This window comes from Babylonia areolata, chromosome 18, assembly GCF_041734735.1.
Source record: "Babylonia areolata isolate BAREFJ2019XMU chromosome 18, ASM4173473v1, whole genome shotgun sequence".
Taxonomy (NCBI): Eukaryota; Metazoa; Mollusca; class Gastropoda; order Neogastropoda; family Buccinidae; genus Babylonia; species Babylonia areolata.
Genome location: NC_134893.1, coordinates 45,896,576 through 45,919,473, shown reverse-complemented (window position 1 = coordinate 45,919,473; position 22,898 = coordinate 45,896,576). Strand labels below are relative to the sequence as shown.

At 43.2% G+C, this 22,898-nt stretch overlaps 1 protein-coding gene across 2 annotated transcripts in view; it reads left to right on the top strand.

Annotated features, from left to right (window-relative positions):
* The window catches only part of LOC143292018 (rap1 GTPase-GDP dissociation stimulator 1-B-like), an 84,168-nt gene that overhangs the window by 51,643 nt on the left and 9,627 nt on the right, over positions 1-22,898 (top strand). For both annotated transcript variants that reach the window (XM_076602182.1, XM_076602184.1), the window contains exons 6-12: positions 7,378-7,506; positions 9,540-9,665; positions 11,626-11,784; positions 14,432-14,563; positions 17,622-17,771; positions 20,956-21,081; positions 22,104-22,193. In XM_076602182.1, coding sequence (XP_076458297.1) covers positions 7,378-7,506; positions 9,540-9,665; positions 11,626-11,784; positions 14,432-14,563; positions 17,622-17,771; positions 20,956-21,081; positions 22,104-22,193 — 912 coding nt within the window. The remainder of the gene's footprint in view (positions 1-7,377; positions 7,507-9,539; positions 9,666-11,625; positions 11,785-14,431; positions 14,564-17,621; positions 17,772-20,955; positions 21,082-22,103; positions 22,194-22,898) is intronic.

Sequence of the window (22,898 nt, the reverse complement as noted above, 5' to 3'; positions counted from 1 at the left end):
CTGCTATGCGTCCTCTCACGTTTTATCGGTTCCAGAAAAAAATATATTGTGGCCACTGGCGTGAATGACATTATATTTGCTTTTGTTTTAGTGTGTGTGTTTTGTTTTGTTTTAATCCCAGGTTTTGAATTCAAACATCGTATTATACTGTGCAGTGCACTACAGCCATATAAAGGCCTGATTCAGCTGTAGGTTGTGACAGAGGTTACTAGAGTGTGTGTTACTCTCTCTGTGTGTGGGGGGGGTGGGTGTGCCGTGTGTGTGTGTGTGTGTGTGTGTGTGTGTGTGTGCGCATACGCTCGCGCGTGTACGTATTTATGAGTGGTAGGGAGGGAGAAAATCTCAGCCTTTTCAAGGAACATATTCTTCACCTTTCATCCTTACAGACTTATAGTATGTATTAAGTGATAATAACTCTGTGCCATTCATCCACCATGTGCTGCTGGGTCTGGAACCCTGCAGGACTCTCCCGACAGTTGGGATGATGGTGGCGAGGGGATGGGGGGAATTGGGGGGGGGGGGGGGTGAGGAGGAGGCGCAGCATAACCAGCACAAACACACCACTCACCTGCAGCGCCCACTGAGGCTGAATAGGGTACTATTGAGCTTGATGGTGGTGCCGGGGATCAGTAACTACGTGTCTGTCTGACTCGTAGCAGAAAGTCACGAGGAAGCCTCACAGAGAGAGAGAGAGAGAGAGAGGTCAAGGGATAGCGGTAGCACCTGTGCTCCATCAACCGTGTGAAAATGAGTCTCCTGTGAGGGAGGAAGCGGTCAGATAGGCCTCATTTCTCCCACTGCTCTCATTCAGGACACAGGGATTGAGGGGATTTGGGGATCCAGGTGGATAAGGAGGAGGAAGAAGACTGGGAAAGGGAGAAACAGTGGGAGGTCTCTTTTTGGATTTTATTTATCTATGATGCCTGCTGCCAGAAACGTTCAGTTCAGGTGTCTCTAGAGGACTAGAGAACTCCAGACTTCGTTCTTTGTACTTTTGATGTGGTGCTTGTTTGTGATATGTGTGTGTGTTGTGTTTTGATGTGGTGCGTGTCACACACACACACACACACACACACACGCGCGCGCGCGCGCGATTTCATTAATTTTGAACACTCATTCGCTGCTCGCTCTTTCACACTGTCTCTCCCCCCCCCCCCCCTACTATCTCCCTAACGTCGCCTTCCCTCCCCCACCCACCTCCACCAAAGACCCTGTGCCTAAGAAGGTTCTTTGCCTTCTGTGTCTTTCTCCAAGAGAGATAGACAGACAGACAGAGAGAGGGGGAAAGACATGTGTAGGCTTTTTGTTTTTTTCATCCATCCGCCGGAGAAAAGCAAAGCAAGGGCGTGTAAAAACCAGACTCCTTTACAACAATAACAATCCCAAAGGTTAGGGATCTACTGGTGAGAGAGTGTTTTGTGTTTACGGGGAACCCTCACCTGTGCCACTTTTTTGCAGCCTGCCAGACAAAGAGTCTGCAGAGATAATGCCATCATTGGAATCCTACCCACACCTTTCACCAATTCCTGGATACTGAGCCCCCTTTCTCTGACTGTGAACCCCCTTGATTTGAACCTACGTTGATTGTTCTTTGGTTTTCAGTGTCCACAGAACTGAATTCATTTCACCTGACGTTTCCTAGCATTCCCTTGTTCAGTCCCTCCTTGTCACTCTTGCAGTCTTCCCTAGTCTCTCTGTCGCGCGTAGGGAGGAAGCGTGACATCACAGAATTGTTTCTGTTAGTCATAAGTATGGCCGTTGATGGATCTTAGTCTTTCAAACAGGACCATATAGATGTTCTCCCTCTTTCTCTCTATATTGAATAGTTTATGCATTTCTTTGTGAATGACATTTTCATCGTATAATTTTACTTTTTCTTTTTTTTTTTTTTTTTTAATGTATCTTTGATGTTTATGGTCATGAGTAAAACATACAAAGTGTGGCACTTTTCAAAGGGAAACAGAATCTACCACTCAAGTTTTAACTGGTGTGCCTTTTAATAAAATTGCTGTTGAGTGGAAGACTCTTTGGGTCGGCATGCATTGTTTGACCATCAGACTGGGTTACGGGTCATGATTCTGGGTGGAGCCTGTCGTCGATTACAAAGCATATTTGTTATGTATATTTTAGGTCGTCTGTTTTTCTTTCTTTCTTTTTCTTTGCTAATGGATGAATGAATGAATGAATGAATGAATACGTAAGTGAAATTAATTACTATAGATCAGTAAAGAAACGGATGAATCTGTATTGAAAGAAGGTTATGATTTTTTTTTTTAAAGGAGAAAAAAAAGAATAGTAATTTGATGATCACTGATTAAAAAAAAAAAAAAAAAAAAAGGAAGAAAATGAATGACAACCGAATTAACAGGTAGAGAAAAGATTGTAGAAATAGATCAGAGCTCTGATAAGTAAATAAATAAATAAATAAATAAATAAGTAAATACTGGCATAGAAAGGGACGAATAACGAAGGATGAGTGGGGTTGAAAGAGAGAGAGATGGATGGACATATTTATATAATATTATGGTCTGAACCACAGGTGGAATCAGTAGAGTATGACGTGCCAGCTGGTATGAAAACCGCGGCTGTTCTCGTGTGTGTGTGTGTGTGTGTGTGTGTGCAGTGGGCAGGAAGTGGATGTGATGAATGGTGCCGCCCTCTGTCTGTCTCTGATTTTCAATCTCCGTCTCTCTGTCTGTCTCTCCCTCTTCCTCCCCCCCTTCCCCCCCCCCCCCCCCCCCCCCACAACCCTCTCTGTCTCCGTCTCGCTCTCTGTCTCTCTCCCTCTCCCTCTTTGTCTCTTTCTGCCAGTTTCTCTCTCTCTCCCCCCCCCCCCTCTGTCCCTCCATCTCCCCCTCACTTTGATCTCTCTCTCTCTCTCTCTCTCTCTCTCCCCCCCTCCCCTGTGTGTGGATGTGTGTGTGTGTGTGTGTGTGTGTGTGTGTGTGTGCATGCTTCCTGTTTGTGTCAGCCCGTTATTTTGAGGTATCCCGCCAGCTGCGTCTGTGGTATGTGGGGCGGGACCAGGTTCCAGGGATGACTACTCCTCCAAGGCCACCCCCACCCCACAGACAAACCCTCTGCACTCTGTCCCATGCTGCTGTCTGTCCATGGTTGGGAAACGTGGTCCACTGTGCAGTGATCAGTCAGTGTACCACATTGTAATTCTGTGTTCGAGAATGAAATAAGGTAAAGAGTGAAATTAGATAACCGTCCCCTACCTCAAGACTGCTGCTTCCGTTGTTGTTACAGCTAGTTGACTGCAACTGTGCTTGTCGCTACTGCTGTGTATGACAATTCATATTATTCATAATTTTTAACCCCAATTACTGTTAATGATTTGAATCACCCCGACCACTGCAGAAAATTTTTTTTTCAAGTGGACAATTTAGTGAACAAATGAAAACATGATTTTTGCTGTATGCTTTAATCTCCATCATCCCTCAGCAAAGAATCCTCTCTCTCCCTCCCTCTCTCTCTCTCCCTCCCTCTCTCTCTCCCTCTCTCTGCCACCAGTCTCAGGTCCTCTCTCTCACCTGTGGTACACTGACTCACACACACTGAGGTGCCAGGTGTCCAATCTGTCACTCTGTTTCCTTTTCCTGTGTGATGGAGGGGGGCGTTGGTGTGGGTGCGTGGGTGTGTGTGTATGTGAGTGAACGAACGTCTGTGTATATGTGTTTAAGAGAAGGGGGGGGGGGGGTGTAGAAGGGACAGGGGTGGGTGGTGGTGGTGTGAGGGAGGGTGGGTGGAACTGGTTAAGTGGATGGATTTTCTCATTTCCTTCATGGAGGAAATTAGTTTTGCAGTATGTCTGTTCAGCGTTTGGTAACTGTGCTAATTTCTGTGTTAGATTAAAAGTACATACAGCTTTTTTTCTTTTTTTCTTTTTTTTCAACAGGACATGCTGCATTGTTTTAGTTGGACTGCTTGTTTTTGTTTGAGGGTTTAAGGAATTCAGGTCAGATAGTTTTTCTTTGGGTGAAGTAACTTCTCATACCAGTGGATAATGAGTGTTCACGTCAAGGAGAGTTTACGGAAAGAGGGGGAAGCAGTTTGGTTAGCAGTGATCAGGCCTCAAATATTATTGCTCCTTTAAGTGCTGTAAGTGTCAACATGTATTCTTTAAGAGAAGCAATAGGTATGTGCGTTCCTGGTTGTTTTTTTTGTTGTTGTTTTTTTTTGGGTTTTTTTTCGCAAAATGAATTCACTGTATTTCTGCCTGCCAATGTACATACTTACTAAATTGTTCTGCCAAACATCTTTTAAAGTGCAATAGAAATATCAAGCAGTGTCCCTGACTCTCTTTGCTTCTCTGTTTCATCTCTCTCTATCTTTCTGTCTGTCTCTATTTCTGTCTCTGTCTTTCTGTCTGTCTGTCTCTCTTTCTGTTCCTTTGTCTCTGTATATCTTTCTCTCTCACTCAGTCACCCCCCTCCCTCTCACCCCCACTCCTTCCCTCTCTTTCTCTCCTCCAAACTTTAAAACCTTAAACCCCATAAAGAGGAGACACTGAGATTACACAAAACAAAACAGAGAACCATTGTTGCCAGTGTGTTTGGCCTGACTGAAACTTCAATGGTTCTGAGATAGTCAAGCAGAGGTGTGTCCATTTAAGTTCCTAGCAGTAGATATGGATGAAGCGTTCATTGTTACTTCGGAACTGTTTGTTTGGATGGACTGATGGTAAGCTAAACAGATCTGGAATTTTGTCCTGGAAAGAGGATAGTAGTGAAGTATGCATGCTGAACCAACCAGTCACGTTTGGAGGTATTCAGATTGCTTGTTTTAAGATCAGTGTCAGAAAGTAATAAGAATAACCTTTTAGGTTACTGTGATGTCCGGGATCGGATGTGACATACCAGGTTATTTCCACCATTCTTCCTTTCCTTTTCTTTCTTTTTCTGTCCTGCTACCTCTTGCCTTCTTTCTTCCATTGTTTCTTGCTTTCTTTTCTGAAAGAGACATTGAAAGTCAGAAGACTGATTATATGATAATGTGGATTAAAGCGATATTGTGATGTGCCTTGTTTTTGTTTTGGGGGCAAATTTTGTTGTTTTGTTGTTGTTGTTGTTGTTTTGTTTTTGTTTGTTGTATGTGTGTGTGTATGTGTCTTGTTTGTTTTTTGTTTCTGTGATTTTGATTTTTTTTTCTTTCCTTCTTTCTTTCTTTCTCTCTCTCTTTCTTTCACCAGCTCTAACAGTGGTTCAAATTATGCACATTTGTCCTGTAGAGTAGCAGTACTCTCCCCTTGCTTGATATTTTTCTTCTCTTCACCTCACTCATTTTCAAATCCCATTACTCGTACACTGAGGTTACTAACAATGTATTTTTATTTCATCAGTCAGTCTAATTTGTGTGTAGTGTGTTCTTGACTAAAGGGCCATGTCCGGTCTTGAATGAGTGCTGTTTGTGTTTCACGTTTGTTGCTGCGTGTACGTGTCAAGTGAATGGGAAGGGTGTAAGACGGAGTGAGCTTCCGTTTTCAAGGAGAAGATGGGAGGCGAGGGGAGGTCTGGGATTATTTCTCTGTTCCGCTTGTCAACTGCTTTGCATTTTTCTGGTAGACAGGCAGCAAAATCAGCAGTGGTTTGAATTGTGTGCCTGGTCTTAAACAAGAGTTTCTTCCAATTAATTCTGAGCACTTATGACTCTTAGCTCTGGCTTACCAAGGGGCTGAAAAATATGTCAAGTGACGTGCTTTTGGGTTTTTAAGCCCACTGTTTCCTGTTGTTGATCAGTGAGGGTAACTTACCTCACCAGTGCAGCTAGGTTTTTATTTATTTATTTATTTTTAAAATACTTTTTTGTACTTTAAAAAAAAATTAATATAAAAAAAAAAAAAAAAAAAAGAAGAAAAGTTTCTCAGAGGATTTTTTGGTCTTCACCCTTTCTATTCCAAATGCAGACTTTGGTATTCATGAGATGTATTATTGATTACATGTGTGTTGAAATGTTCCCACTTGTTCCTTTTTACCTTGCTGTTTTTCTTTTCATTCTTTCCTCCCCTTCTTTCCTGTCTTTTCTTCCTTCTCTCTTTTATTTCTTTTATTGCTCTCTCTTCCTTGTTTTTCCATTCCTTTTGTTTATGTTAGAAGGAGTTGTACTGAAGTGTTGATGTTGTTGATGATGACAAAAACAAGACCCTAGAAGGAGTTGTACTGAAGTGTTGATGTTGTTGTTGATGACAAAAACAAGACCCTAGAAGGAGTTGTACTGAAGTGTTGATGTTGTTGATGATGACAAAAACAAGACCCTAGAAGGAGTTGTACTGAAGTGTTGATGATGTTGTTGATGACAAAAGCGAGACCCTAGAAGGAGTTGTACTGAAGTGTTGATGTTGTTGTTGATGACAAAAACAAGACCCTAGAAGGAGTTGTACTGAAGTGTTGATGTTGTTGATGATGACAAAAACAAGACCCTAGAAGGAGTTGTATTGAAGTGATGTTGTTGACATAACAAGACACTAGAACTAGGAGTTGTGTTGAAGTGGTGGTGTTGATGACATAACAAGACACTAGAACTAGTTGTACTGAAGTGGTGGTATTGATGACATAACAAGACACTGGAACTAGGGGTTGTACTGAAGTGGTGGTATTGATGACATAACAAGACACTAGAACTAGGAGTTGTGCTGAAGTGGTGGTGTTGATGACATAACAAGACACTAGAACTAGGGGTTGTACTGAAGTGGTGATATTGATGACATAACAAGACACTAGAACTAGGGGTTGTACTGAAGTGGTGATATTGATGACATAACAAGACACTAGAACTAGTAGTTGTACTGAAGTGGTGGTATTGATTGTTGATGAGCTATACTAAAGTGTTGATGTTGTTGATGAGTTGTAGTGAAGTGTTGATGTTGTTGATGAGTTGTACTAAAGTGTTGATGTTGTTGATGAGCTATACTGAAGCGTTGGTGTTGTTGATGAGTTGTAGTGAAGTGTTGGTGTTGTTGATGAGTTGTAGTGAAGTGTTGGTATTGTTGATGAGTTGTACTAAAGTGTTGATGTTGTTGATGAGCTATACTGAAGCGTTGGTGTTGTTGATGAGTTGTAGTGAAGTGTTGGTGTTGTTGATGAGTTGTACTGAAGTGTTGGTGTTGTTGATGAGTCGTAGTGAAGTGTTGGTGTTGTTGATGAGTTGTAGTGAAGTGCTGGTGTTTATGACAAAAACAAGACAATAGAACTCAGAGTTGTACTGAAGTGTTGGTGTTGTTGGTAAGTCGTAGTGAAGTGTTGGTGTTGATGGTGAGTTGTAGTGAAGTGCTGGTGTTTATGACAAAAACAAGACAATAGAACTAGCAGTTGTACTGAAGTGTTGGTGTTGTTGGTATGTTGTAGTGAAGTGTTGGTGTTGATGGTGTGGTTGCAGAGTGGCTGGAGGACAAGGCGGTGGAGTCCGGAGCCCTGAAGGTGCTGGACGCCTGCCTCAAGGAGCACGCTGCGGATGAGGACCTCTACAACATGGGCGTCGCTGCCTTCCTCCGCATCTCCGACTGTGGTCAGTCCGCCTCACCTTTGTGATGACTATGAGGAGGAGGAGGATGTTGATAAGGATGATGATGAGGATAACAACCTTAAAATGATAACATAAACAACAACAACATTAGCAGGAGCAGCTCAACCACCACCACCACAAACAGCAATATCACCATCACCAGCAGCAACATTATTATCACCACCACTACCACCACCACCACCACCAACAACAACAACAACAGAAGCAGCAACAACACCAATATTAATCATGGCCAAGCATTTCTATAACAGCGCAAACAACAATAATCATGATTAAAAGTTTGCTTTAAACAATTTTTATTCAAAGAAACAACATAGCATAAGCACATGAACACAAAAAGCATGAGAAGGTCATCAGACATGCCTTATTTAAGCCCTACCCATCAAACATGGCTTATTTAAGCCATTATATAAAGTTACTGTTGCAACAACAGCAACAACAATCATGATCAAATGTTCATTGGCATACACCTCTAGTATAGTGTAGGTGGTAGTGTCAACCCCTATCACTGTTGTTGCAATGTTGATGGGTTTATGACAGGGTCAGGGCTAATAGACATGATTGCTTTCTAGTTACTTTACAACAGGGTCATGGTTAACAGACACGCTTGCTTTTTAGTTACTGCAGCGTTGCTGTGTTGAATCCTAGGATGATGTCATAGTCTGTAGAAAGTCATGGCCTTCATCTTGTCTCGCATGGCGACGGATTGGTCTGTTGGGAGCCCCCAGGAGCTTGAACAGTGGTCTACAACAGCTGATTGATTTGAGCTCAGGATTGTTTTCAGTCTGCCTCCCTCCCACCCCTGACCCACTACCCGCAGTACCCTTTCCTTTTTCATTTGTGTGTGTGTGTGACTCTGTGTGTGTGTGTGTGTGTGTGTGTGTGTGTGTGTGTGTGTGTGTGTTCTTCACCCCTCCCGCCTTCCCTCTTTTCCTCACCCTCAGTCTCTGTCTTTCTTCTGGCTCAGAAAATCCCCCCCCCCCATCTCCCCGCACCCTCACTCCCCCCCCCCACACCCCCCACCTTCCTCCCTCCCCAACACACACACACCCCTTTCAAAAAGGGATGTATGTTCTAAATGTAAAGATGTAAGATGACAATGAAAAATAATTGTTGGATTCACAACATGGACAGTTCCACTTGTTTGTCAAACACGCACAGTCTGGTTGACAGCATGGACATTTCCACTCGTTTGTCTCTCAAACACACACACAGTCATCCACAGCATGCGCATCAGGTCCAGGAGGAACGCTGGAATGGCATCTTTATCCCTCTTAGATCTTGGCTGTATTGCTGTTGCCAGGGCTGGGTGCATTTTAGAACACATGCACCACACATGCATACACAAGCACGCACGCACGCACGCGCACACACACACACACCAGATCACATAATAGTATCTTATCTTTTTTTCTTTTTTTTCAATCTTCCATGAAAATTCTTTGGGAATGAATCACTTATATCAGTGGTGCTGACAGATGACATTTTTCTCTCTGGCTCCAAGGTCTTTAGGGCTTTAAACATGTGGGAAAGTGCAAACTGTGCTGATTGAAATGGACCGTGGTGATATCTCTCGGCTAACCTCAAGCCATGCCACTCTGTGCGTCTGAGATTAGGGGATATGTAATATGCGTGTGTGCGTGTGTGTGTGTGTGTGTGTGTGTGTTTGTGTGTGTTAATGTGTGTATGTATGTGTATGTGTGCAAACATGTGTCTGTGTATGGTGTGTGTGTGTGTGTGTGTGTGTTCATATATATGTATTTGATGTATGTATATGATGTATGTGGTTGTGTGTATGTATGTATATATGTGTGTGTGTGTTCGTGTCTGTGTCTGTCTTTGCATGTGTGTGCATTTGTGTACTGGTGTGGGTTTGTGTGTCTGTGTTTGTATGTTGGTAGGGGTGTGGGTGCTGTTGTGTCTGTGCTTATTGGCATGCATTTGATTCGTGTGTGTGTGTGTGTGTGTGTGTGTGTGTGTGTGTGTGTGTGTGTGTGTGTGTGTGATGGTTTCAGACGCGGCCAAGTCTGAGAAGTGGCTGGAGAGTCTGGTGGGGACCATGGTGTGGGTGGTGTCCAGGGAGAACACTGGTCACCCCCTGGTGCCGGTGCTGGAGGAGCTCAACATCATCTCTGAGAAAGGTCACTGCCTCCCTCCCGCCCTGCCTCCCGCCCTCCCTTCCTCCCTCCTCCATCTACCCTCTCTTCTTCTTCTTCTCCTCTTGGGGAGGGGGGTAGAGCAGGGTGTGGATGGGTCAGTGCGTGGCTTGCAGAGATTCCTCAGTCTTCCCCCTGTATCTCTCTTTTCTCTCTGTTTTGCTTGGGGCCAGCATTGTGTGCATGACTGGAGATTGATTTCCTACAAGGATGGCTTGTGTGAGAGGTGGAGGTGTGTTGGTAAACTGTTGTGTGGTGATGATTTTTGTGTGTACGTGTTTGTTCCGGTGGGTGGGTATGTTCTGTGTGTGTGTGTGTGTGTGTGTGTGTGTGTGTTGCTCTGTCTCTTTCTCAAGAACTTTGGCGCATTTTGCACAGGCATGCACATGCACACTCACATCTTGAATTTATATCTGTGTGATGGTGTTTGCATGTGTTTGATTATGTTTGAATGTTGGCGTGTGGATGTATACATGCATTTATAGACGCATACAGACACACACGAAAACAGACATGTCTGATATCACTTGAAGTGAAAAGACATGAAAGAAAGATGCACACACAGGCACACACACACACACACACAGAGGCACACAAACACACAGACACGCAGACACACACACACACACACACACACACACATCTGCATCTACTCTTTGTCTTCCGGTCTCTTGAACACAGTTTAGTTGAACGCAAGATGAGCACATGTGCAAAACACATCAGCAGGCAATTTCACAGAACAGTTTAGATGTTCTCTAACCAAACAGATATTGTGTTGCAACCACATATTCTGTATATGTATTTGGTATTTATACAAGTACGCATCCCCATGATTGTTGGCATGTGTGTGTGTGGCTGTGTGTGTGTGTGTGTCTGTGTGTGTGTGTATCTGCATTTGTGTGTGTGTTTGTGTGTGTTTGGATGTGTTTTCAAATAAGAGGAAAAGCTCATCAGAGAATCACTGTTCCATGCATGTGTGTTTTGTGTTTGAGAGTGTGTGTGTGTATGTGTTTGTGTTTGTTGCATGTTTTCCAATAACAGGAAAAGCTTGTCAGAGAATTGGGTGTTTCTGCCGTGTGTGTGTGTGTGCTGATAAGAATTAATGTCTTGTATATTTACTTGTGGCATAGGAAGTTTCTTAGTGTTTTTTCTACCGTTTTGTTTTGTTTTTTAATGTGAGCATCTTTTAGATTATTTATATTGACTCCTTTTTCTTCTTCTTTTTTTTCCCCCTTTTTTGGGGGTGGGTGGGGGGTGGGGTGTATGTATTCTTTGCTGTTGTAGAAATGAATGGCAGATAGATAAATGAAGAAAGAAAGAGGTAAAGAAAGAAGTGGGCAAAGGGAAGTGCAGACAAACAGATAGATAAATGGATACAGTGAAGAAAATGGCTATTAAAACTAAATCATGTAATCATGTTTATGCGTTTAAACAGAGGTGGTTATAATGATAATGATGATAATGATAATAATAATGATTTATCTGTAAGTATGGATACACCTTTGCTTTCTCTTTCTCCCTGTGTGAATGTTTGTGTCTGTTGTTTTCTTCTTATGATTTCTGGTTTGTTGATGTTGTTGTTGTTTATTTAGGGGTGGTGTGCCAGGGGAGGGGATAGAAGGAAAAGTTGCAATCAAAATGAAGCCATCATGTGCACTGTCAGCAGAATTTGCAGACGGCTCGAAAATGCTGATAATATATACTGATTGATATGGGTACTGATATAAATGCTGATAGATAGTGATTGATATGGATACTTATATAAATGCTGATAAATAGTGATTGATATGGATGCTTAAACAAATGCTGATAAATAGTGATTGATATGGATACTTATATAACTGCTGATAACCCCAGTCAGAGACCAAGTTCTAAGTCAAAGCGCCTCACAAGGTAAAGTCATTTCCATTCAGTATGTACTTTTTTTCTCACCCTCCCCTTACAGACGACATGAAGAACCCATTAGCAGACGGCTGTCTGCCCAGCCACCTGATTCGCATCATCCAGTACAACACGGGCCCAGCGGCCGAGGATGAGGACAACGACAGCTGTGAGGAGTGCGTCAAGCTGGCCTCCGACCTTCTGCTGTCCCTGCTGGTTGGCGGTAAGGCTGCTGAAACACTTGTCGCTCGGAGGCCCAGAGATGCCAGCTGTTAACGATTTTGCCATAATTTGTTACGCTCGACACGCATTTTGTTCCGATGTTACGCCATCATCAAAATTGTTCCAAAGAGTTAATTTTCAACTACATATCTTGGTCACATGCTTTCCTGTCGTAACATGACCCAGACGCTCTAGACCTATTGATCACGAGGCCAGGGCAGTCACTACTAACCTTGGTCTCATGTAATGATGCTCAGCTAATTGCGTGCCTGTTCACATTGTTTGTATGCCTTGTTGATAAAATGCACATTTGCTGATGTGGCTCGGAGTCTGAGTGTCCGTACCAAATTCGAAAAACGTTCCAGTCAAATTTCCTGATTGTTCTTACAAACACTTGACAGGGGTTGGCATCTCTGGAGGCCCTCCCTAGTTTGGGTTTAATGTTGTTGGATGTGGAGTGCTGGCCCTGTGGTTACATGTCTGCCTTGAAATTGAGATAATCTGAGAGCACAGGATCAAACTCCACACTCACCAGTCTTATTCTCCTCCTCCACTAGAAGCTTGAGTGGTTGTCTGGATGCTAGTCATTTGCACGAGACAATAAACCAAGGTTCTGTGTATAGCACGCACTTAACCCATGGCAGCCAAAGTGTTGTCCATGGCTAAATTCTGTGAAAAAAAAAAATCACATTGATAGGAAAACAAAAACACTTGCAGTCAGAAAAAAAAAGGAGGGGATGTTTGGACAGGGGGGGGGGGGGGGGGGATTACTGAAACTAAATGTTTGCAGCAGAGTATGGTGCATGCAGGGTATGATGAAGGGCGTGGGTGTTCATTGTGGGAGCCGTTGCAGATTTGGGGCTCAGTGCTTAGCGTATATGAGAGACTGTCATAAGCTGACAGCGGGGCCATCAGCAAAGTGAAAGCTGTAGGATTTAGTTTCTCCACTGCATTGGGAATTTATTTACAGCTTAGGGCTTTAGTGGAACTCATTTACAGCTTAGTCGTTTGTGAACGACTATGACTTTTCAAACTGGTAGGGAAGACAACTGGCTTTCAGTGCTGCAGCTTTTGGGGTCATCCCAATGCCGAATGTCCTTTCTGACCTCTTTGCTGAGAGAGTGGGGATGTAACTTGGGCAAAATATTCTCCACTGTAATCAGATTCTTGCCAAGATAGTCAGGACAGCAGTTGTCTCCACTGCTGTTCTGATGGTCATGGTTGGAAACAACTGACTATGATATATGCTGGTAGTGGGACACGACTGACTATCATGCATGCTGATAGTGGGACACGACTGACTATCATACACGCTGGTAGTGGGACACGACTGACTATCATACATGCTGGTGGTGGGACACGACTATGATACATTCTGGTAGTGGGACATGACTGACTATCATACACGCTGGTAGTGGGACACGACTGACTATCATACATGCTGGTAGTGGGACACGACTGACTATCATACATGCTGGTAGTGGGACACGACTGACTATCATACATGCTGGTAGTGGGACACGACTGACTATCATACACGCTGGTAGTGGGACACGACTGACTATCATACATGCTGGTGGTGGGACACGACTGACTATCATACACACTGGTGGTGGGACACGACTGACTATCATACATGGTGGCAGTGGGACACAACTGACTATCATACATGCTGGTAGTGGAGACATGACTAACTATCATACATGCTGGTAGTGGGACACAACTGACTATCATACATGCTGGTAGTGGGGACATGACTAACTATCATACACTCCGGTAGTGGGACACGACTGACTATCATACATGCTGGTAGTGGGACATGACTGACTATCATACACGCTGGTAGTGGGACACGACTGACTATCATACATGCTGGTAGTGGGACACAACTGACTATCATACACTCTGGTAGTGGGACACAACTGACTATCATACACTCTGGTAGTGGGACATGACTATCATACATGCTGGTCGTGGAACACGACTGACTATCATACATACTGGTAGTGGGACATGGCTGACTATCATACACGCTGGTAGTGGGACACTACTGACTATCATACATACTGGTAGTGAGACACTACTGACTACCATACATACTGGTAGTGTAACACTACTGACTATCATACACGCTGGTAGTGGGACACGACTGACTATCATACACTCTGGTAGTGGGACACGACTGACTATCATACACTCTGGTAGTGGGACACGACTGATACATGCTGGTAGTGGGACACGACTGACTATCATACACGCTGGTAGTGGGACACGACTGACTATCATACACGCTGGTAGTGGGACATGACTGACTATCATACACGCTGGTAGTGGGACATGACTGACTATCATACACGCTGGTAGTGGGACACGACTGACTATCATACACGCTGGTAGTGGGACATGACTGACTATCATACACGCTGGTAGTGGGACACGACTATGATACATGCTGGTCATGGGACATGGCTAACTATCATACATGCTGGTCGTGGGACACGACTGACTATCATACATGCTGGTCGTGGGACACGACTGACTATCATACACGCTGGTCGTGGGACATGGCTGACTATCATACATGCTGGTAGTGGGACACGACTGACTATCATACACACAGTGTACATGCACACAAACAATGATTGCAGACGGCAGCATGGAGAAGCTGTACGGGGGCGGGGAGGGCCAGGTGTTCAGGCAGTGTGTCCAGTGGCTGGACTCCGACATGGACGGCCTCAAGGTGCTGGGGGCGCTGGCTGTTGGAAACTTCGCTCGCAGCGGTACGTGATAGTGGATGTGTGGGGGTGGGGGTGAGTGAAGGTGTGTGTGTGTGTGTCTGTGTGCATGTTTAATCACATTGTTTTAAGTGCAAGAGAATCTGAATGCACTGGTTTCGAATCACACCGGCAGTCACAAGTATTTTCTTCCCTCCACTAGACCTTGAGTGGATGCTAGTCATTCACATGAGATGATAAACGGAGGTCCTGTGTGCAGCATGCATTTAGCGCACGTAAAAGAACCCATGGCAACAAAAATTTTGTCCCTGCAAAATTCTATAGAAAAATCCACTTGATAGAAAAAAACAAATAAAATTGCAGGCAGAAAAAAAGAAAAAAGGGTGGCGCTGTCAGTGTAGTGAAGCGTTCTCTCTGGGGAGAGCAGCCCAAACTTCACGCAGAGAAATCTGTTGTGACAAGAAGAGAAATACTAATACAAATACAGGTAAACATAGTTGTCAGTGCACAGTGCATTGAGGTCCAGTTCATTCTGGAAGAGTGTGTAATTCAAATGTTCACTTTTCTTAGTGTATGTGTGTACGTGTGTGTTAGTGTATGTGTGTGTATATGCGTTTGTGTGTGTACATGCATTTGTGTGTGTACATGCATGTTTGTATGAGTGTTTGTGTGTGTGTGTGTGTGTGTGCGTTAGTGTGTGTGTGTGTATGTACATGCTTACATGTGTTCAGGCAGGTTTGTGTCTCAGTGTGAATGCATGTGTGTGCTTGTAGCTGTTCTGTAGGTGGTCTTTGTGCTGTCTGAGTGTGGTGCATTCTCCAACAGCCATGTGAGCAGCAGTGCACTGTGTCAAAGATATATGGACAGGCACTGTGTCAAAGATATATGGACAGGCACTGTGTCAAGGATATATGGACAGAAAGGTGCAGACAGCTGGTGAACATCATCATGTGACAGATTTGTGGATCGTTTTGGGTTCTTTGACCCACAGGCTCTTGGATAATTGATTGAGTGAGTGAGTGAGTGATGACTGCATACAGAAACGTGATTGAGTTTATACTGTAAACATTTAATTTTACTTGTGATTGGATGTTTTCTGCCTTATTTGCTTTAACCTTTGTTGTGTTGGTTTACAGCTTAGTATTTTCATACTAACTTCATATTAGTTTAATATGTTGTGCAAGTGTGTAAGAAAAATGTGTGCATGGACGCATATACATGCCTTTAAAATGCACGTCTTATGTCTGTATTGTGAGCATGAGCAGTATGATCACCTGTTAATTTCTCTTTGTAGATAATTGAGTTGACATGATTTTAGTGATGACTATGTACTTAGATGGGATTTTTGTTTCTTTATTTGTTTTTTGTTGTTTTTTGCGTGCCAACAGCCACTGCAGGCAGCATACATACAGAGACATGACTGGTTTGTTTGTTGTTGTTTTTGCAGACAGCCACTGCCGACAGCATACATACAGAGACATGACTGATTAGTTTGTTGTTGGTGTTGCAGACAGCCACTGCCGACAGCATACATACAGAGACATGACTGGTTTGTTTGTTGTTGTTGTTGCAGACCGCCACTGCCGACAGCATACATACAGAGACGTGACTGGTTTGTTTGTTGTTTTTGCGGACAGCCACTGCCGGCAGCATACATACAGAGATGTGACTGATTAGTTTGTTGTTGGTGTTGCAGACAGCCACTGCTGGCAGCATACATACAGAGAGACATGACTGATTAGTTTGTTGTTGTTGCAGACAGCCACTGCTGACAGCATACATACAGAGACATGACTGATTAGTTTGTTGTTGTTTTTGCAGACAGCCACTGCCGACAGCATACATACAGAGACATGACTGATCAGTTTGTTGTTGTTGTTGCAGACAGCCACTGCCGACAGCATACATACAGAGACATGACTAATTAGTTTGTTGTTGTTGTTGCAGACAGCCACTGCTGGCAGCATACATACAGAGACATGACTGATCAGTTTGTTGTTGTTTTTGCAGACACCCACTGCCGACAGCATACATACAGAGACGTGACTCATTAGTTTGTTGTTGTTGTTGCAGACAGCCACTGCCGACAGCATACCTACAGAGACATGACTGGTTTGTTTGTTGTTGTTGCAGACAGCTACTGCCGACAGCATACATACAGAGACATGACTGATCAGTTTGTTGTTGTTGTTGCAGACAGCCACTGCCGACAGCATACCTACAGAGACATGACTGGTTTGTTTGTTGTTGTTGCAGACAGCTACTGCCGACAGCATACATACAGAGACATGACTGATCAGTTTGTTGTTGTTGCAGACAGCCACTGCTGGCAGCATACATGACTGATTAGTTTGTTGTTGTTGTTGCAGACAGCCACTGCCGACAGCATACCTACAGAGACATGACTGATCAGTTTGTTGTTGTTGCAGACAGCTACTGCCGACAGCATACCTACAGAGACGTGACTGATTAGTTTGTTGTTGTTGCAGACAGCCACTGCCGACAGCATACATACAGAGACGTGACTGATTAGTTTGTTGTTGTTGCAGACAGCCACTGCCGACAGCATACATACAGAGACATGACTGATTAGTTTGTTGTTGTTTTTGCAGACAGCCACTGCCGACAGCATACATACAGAGACATGACTGATTAGTTTGTTGTTGTTTTTGCAGACAGCCACTGCCGACAGCATACATACAGAGACATGACTGATTGGTTTGTTGTTGTTTTTGCAGACAGCCACTGCCGGCAGCATACATACAGAGATGTGACTGATTAGTTTGTTGTTGGTGTTGCAGACAGCCACTGCCGACAGCATACATACAGAGACGTGACTGGTTTGTTTGTTGTTTTTGCAGACAGCCACTGCCGACAGCATACATACAGAGACATGACTGATTGGTTTGTTGTTGTTTTTGCAGACAGCCACTGCCGGCAGCATACATACAGAGATGTGACTGATTAGTTTGTTGTTGGTGTTGCAGACAGCCACTGCTGGCAGCATACATGACTGATTAGTTTGTTGTTAGTGTTGCAGACAGCCACTGCCGGCAGCATACATCCAGAGACGTGACTGATTAGTTTGTTGTCGGTGTTGCAGACAGCCACTGCCGACAGCTGGTGGACAGCCAGATCGTGGAGAGCCTGCTGTCGGTGCTCAAGTCGAGCAGTGTGGTGCAGGAGGGTGAGGAGCCCAACGTCACCCTGCAGCACGCTGTGCTCAGCTCTCTGCGCAACCTGGCCATCCCAGGTAACCCACACTGACCGCACCCCTACTGGCCTCCCTCCCCTGGGCTCTGGAGGAAGCGGGTAGGGCGGGTGGAGGGGGTTTTGGGGGGCACTTTGACGGGTGCAATAGCCGAGTGGTTAAAGCGTTGGACTTTCAATCCGAGGGTCCCGGGTTCGAATCTCGGAAATGACGGGTGGTGGGTAAAGGGTGGAGATTTTTCCCATCTCCCAGGTCAACATATGTGCAGACCTGCTAGTGCCTGAACCCCCTTCATGTGCATACGCAAGCAGAAGATCAAATACGCATGTAAAAGATCCTGTAATCCATGTCAGCATTCGGTGGGTTATGGAAACAAGAACATACCCAGCATGCATACCCCCGAAAGCGGAGTATGGCTGCCTACATGGTGGGGTAAAAACGGTCATACACGTGAAAGCCCACTCGGGTACATAAGAGTGAACGTGGGAGTTGCAGCCCACGAACGCAGAAGAAGAAAGAAGAAGAAGAAGGGGGGGGCGCTTTTCTCAGTATGAAGTGAGTAGTATCATGATGGTTAGGCGTCCACATCAGAAGCAAGAGAATCTGAGCTCATGGGATCGAATCCTACTCTCAGCAGTATTTTCTCCAAACACCCCCCCCCCCCCCCCTCCCGACCCTTCCACTAGACTTTTGAGTGGTACTTCTCCACTAGACTTTGGTGGTGGTCTCTATCCTAGTCTTTCAGATGAGATAATGAACTTAGGTCCCGTGTGTAGCACGCATTTAGCGCATGTAAAAGAACCCAAGGTAACAAAAAGGGTTGTCCATGGCAAAATTATGCAGAGGAATCTGCTTTGATAAGAAAACAAAGACACCTACAGGTGAAAAATATAAAAATAAGAAAATAAAAGGAGAAAAAAGGATAAACTTTCCCCGTGGAGAGCGGCCCAAATTTCACACAGTGAAACCTGTTGTGACAATGGCTAATGCAGTACAATACAATGCAATAGTATCCCCACCTGAAGAAAATCCTTTGCTGGAAATTTAATCTTTTTTCTTGCTTTTTTGGTTTCTCGTCTACTTGTGTGTGTGTGTTTTTTTCTTTTCTTTCTGTCTTTTCTTTTCTGTCTCATTTCCTTCCATGTTGGTCTGTTCAGCTGTACTTTGTCTAGAAAGTTCAATCATTTTGGTCTTTCTCTGGACTGGATAATTCTCCATTCATTCTGTGTTGCATTCTTTTTAGTGCAGGATGTGTGAGTTGTCTGCTGGCTTTTTTTTTGTTTGTTTTGTTTTGTTTGGTTACCATGTATCAGTGTACTTGCTTAGAGGAGGGGAAAGAAACCGTTTTCACTAAATGCTATACCAAAGCAAATTCATAGAAATATATAGTCAAGGAATAGGCTGGGAGCTCAGACAGAAAATGATGCCACAGCTGCATCAGGAAATTCCTATTTGTATATATGTATTCTCCATTGAATGGGTAGTTAATTTCGTCAGAGGTGATTATTCGGTGGTGTATATTCTGTTGATACGCATTTTCACATTCAAACATACATCGTCGTTTATTCATTTATAGTCTGTTCAACATAGATGATGATATTAGACTGAAAATAAATCATATTATCATCATTATTATCATTATTTGTATTATTATTTTTTCTGTCATAATGATGATTATTATTATCATAAATTAGAAATCGTTTGTGAAAATCAATGGCAGGGGATTGCATCATTGTCACTGTATTTATGTGTTATTTGATTCCACTGTCCATTTTTCTGTCACATGAGGAGTACATGTATATGTGCACTTGCACATGCATACACACACACACACACACATACACACACACACACACACACACACACACACACATGCATGCACTTCTGACTAAAAGCACCAGAAGAACAGTAGATATACTGAACTGTTTACTATTGATAACTCAGTGTCTTTAAAGACGAAGTACTTAGTTACCATACTTTTGTCAGAACACTGCTTCTTATTTTACCATTAAAAAAAAAAGGGGGGTCACAGAGTTTCTTGGGCCTTCAAGACTTTTCACATCACACACTTTCATTATTTGTCCTAATCTTTCAGAAAAGCAAAGGACTTGGGTGCTTTGTACATCTGCTGAATCTTTGTGAAACAGATTTGTGCTGGGTGGCACTAAAGGGTGTTAACTTGATTCTGTCAAGAGATATGTGATTCGTTTTACCTATGTCGATAAAGTCCTGAAGAAGAGAAAAAAAAGTGAACCTGTTTGTTTGTCTCAACCTGTGCTAGAACTAATGCTTAAGGCCAGACACTACAGTCAAATAATGACTTTTTCTTTCTCTCTGACTATATCTCTCAGTTTTTTTGTCTACTAGGTGTATCATCCCTTGTGGATCACAACAAAAGTGTTCTCAGATTTCTGTGAATACCTGTTGCTGTGGAAACAAATCAAAATGGCCGCCAAACAATGTATCAAAGAAATCGGGTTTGTGGTCCATGTGGTGCATGCAGACACGTTTTGTTATGTGGACTTCATACACAATGACATTATCTTCATTTTCACCTGAGATTGTGTTGATTCTTCAATTATTGTACTTTTTATGAATTTTTGAAATTTTGGGTATTGCGAAATCCTCATAATTTACAATGTGTAAAAAGATTGGAACTGCTATGAATTAAAACCCAGAGAATATTGTCACACATACTCGTGACAAAACTTCAATAACATGTCATAAAACAATCATGCAAAGTCTCATGGCACCATCCTTAAACCACCCAGGCCAATTAGTTTCAGTTTTGAGAACCTGAACATGGTCCTATAAAAAAGGACCTGAATCTTGTAATGTCAAAGTCAAAGAGCAAGTCCAAGGTATGTTGTCAAGGCCAGAAACTTGACGACTTGCGTCGAAATTGAACAAAAAATTATTAATAAACACTTTCATGATTCAGCAAGCAATATTTATTCGCAGTTTTTTCCATTGTAAAAGACATCTTTACAGTGGAAAAGCTTATGCATATGATAGAAGAGATGTTCAAGAATCAAAATCCATCAAAAACCCAAATCATGAAAAATCATCATTTTGGTCTCTTTTGCACTGCTGTGGCCCCCCCCCCCCCCCCCCCCCCCTTAAACTGACATGTTGGCTGACAGCTCACCTCGCGAATGTTCTCCACTGAAGTATGTTTGAAGCCTCCGAATTGTGTGTGGCTTTGTGTGTGTGTGTCTGTCTACAGCCAGCAACAAAGGGAGGCTACTGGAGCTGGGGGTGATGACGGCTGTGCTGGAACTGAAGCACACAGATGTGATGGCGGTCACCTTCAAGCTGCTGGGTGTTCTGCGCATGCTGATTGACGGACAAGGTGGGTGTGCGGGTCTGACCCAGGACAACACTGTAACAGTGCATTGCAGTACTACTATGCTGTGTACTGTGCAGTACAGTATAGTTACAGGACTGTACAGTGCAGCACAGTGTAGTTACAGTATGATATAGTACAGTACAGTATTATTACAGTACAGTATAGTTACAATATAGTATAGTACAGTACATTACAGGATAGTACAGTGTAGCACAGTGTAGTTACAGTATGATATAGTACAGTACAGTATTGTTACAGTACAGTATAGTAACAGTATGGTAAAGTATAGCACAGTACACTGTTGTATAGTAATTAGTATTGTATAGTACAGTGTAGTTTCAGTAAAGTACAGTTACAGTGCAGTATAACATATGGTAAAATAAAGTGCAGTACAGTACACTGTATTACAGTACAGTACATTACTACTACAACAACAGTACTTTAGTCACTTATTGTCTGATTGATTCATGTTATTCTGACTCACGAAAACAGAATGTTGCAGCAGAGAAAAGTCTGTTACCTGCATTTCTAGGCAGCTGGGCTATATATGAATAGCTCTATTTTGTTGGAGTGACTTTTTTGGTCACTCACTCACTCACATGTGCACGCGCACGCACACACATGTAAAAATTAAATAAATAGATGAATAAAAGAATAAATAGATAAAATAAAGATTATTATTAAAAACATGCAAGCGCGCATGCTCATGCACACATACACACACATACATGCACACACACACACACATACATGCACACACACACACACACACATACACACACACACACACCACAAACTCTCTCTCTCTCTCTCTCTCTCTCTCTCTCTCACACACACACACACACACACACACACACTCACTTACTCACTTATGGAAAAACATGTAAAACCTTTTATCCAAACAATCAGGTTGTGAAAGAACACTTGTTACATGACAGGACATTGGCAGCTCAAACAGATCACTATGGTGCATATTCTCCTTTTTAACATGACAATCTTTTTTGTTTGTTTGTTTTCACTGACAGAGGCAGCGGCTACATCTCTGGGTCAGGACAGGGACTTTTTGAACTGTCTGGTGGATTGGTGTGCCGTGGAGGAACATGCTGGTGTGAAAGGTAGGTCTCCACTCTTCTTCTCTTCTTCTTCGTCGTCGTTCGTGGGCTGCAACTCCCACGTTCACTCGTATGTACATGAGTGGGCTTTTACGTGTATTACCGTTTTTACACCGCCATGTAGACAGCCATACTCTGTTTTCAGGGGTGTGTATGTTCTTGTTTCCATAACCCACCGAACGCTGACATGGATTACGGGATATTTAAAGTGTGTATTTGATCTTCTGTTTGCGTATACACATGAAGGGGGTTCAGGTACAAACAGGTGTGCTCATATGTTGACCTGGGAGATCTTGAAATCCTACACCTTTTACCCACCGGGGCCCTCAGATTGAAAGTCCAGCACTTTAACCACTCGGCTGTTGCGCCCGTCAGGTCTCCACTCAACCAGCGTTCTGCTGTTCACAGCAACAAGAAATTATCATCATGTTACTGCCACAATCTTCAGATTTTATTTTCTTGCGTTGGTGTACAGTTTGGAAACACAACCAAACTTGATCTTGCACAGTTTATTTTCCTGTTTTTTTTTTACAGATTTTGTTTTGGGGAGAAAAAAAAATTGATCTCACACATACACTTTATTTTCTCTGTTTTTGATGTTGTTCAGAAACATACTCTAGTTAGGAAATCAAAACTTGAATTAGGAAAACAAAATAAAACTTGATGTTACACAGTCTACTTTCTCTGTTTAAGTCAAGTTAGGACAAT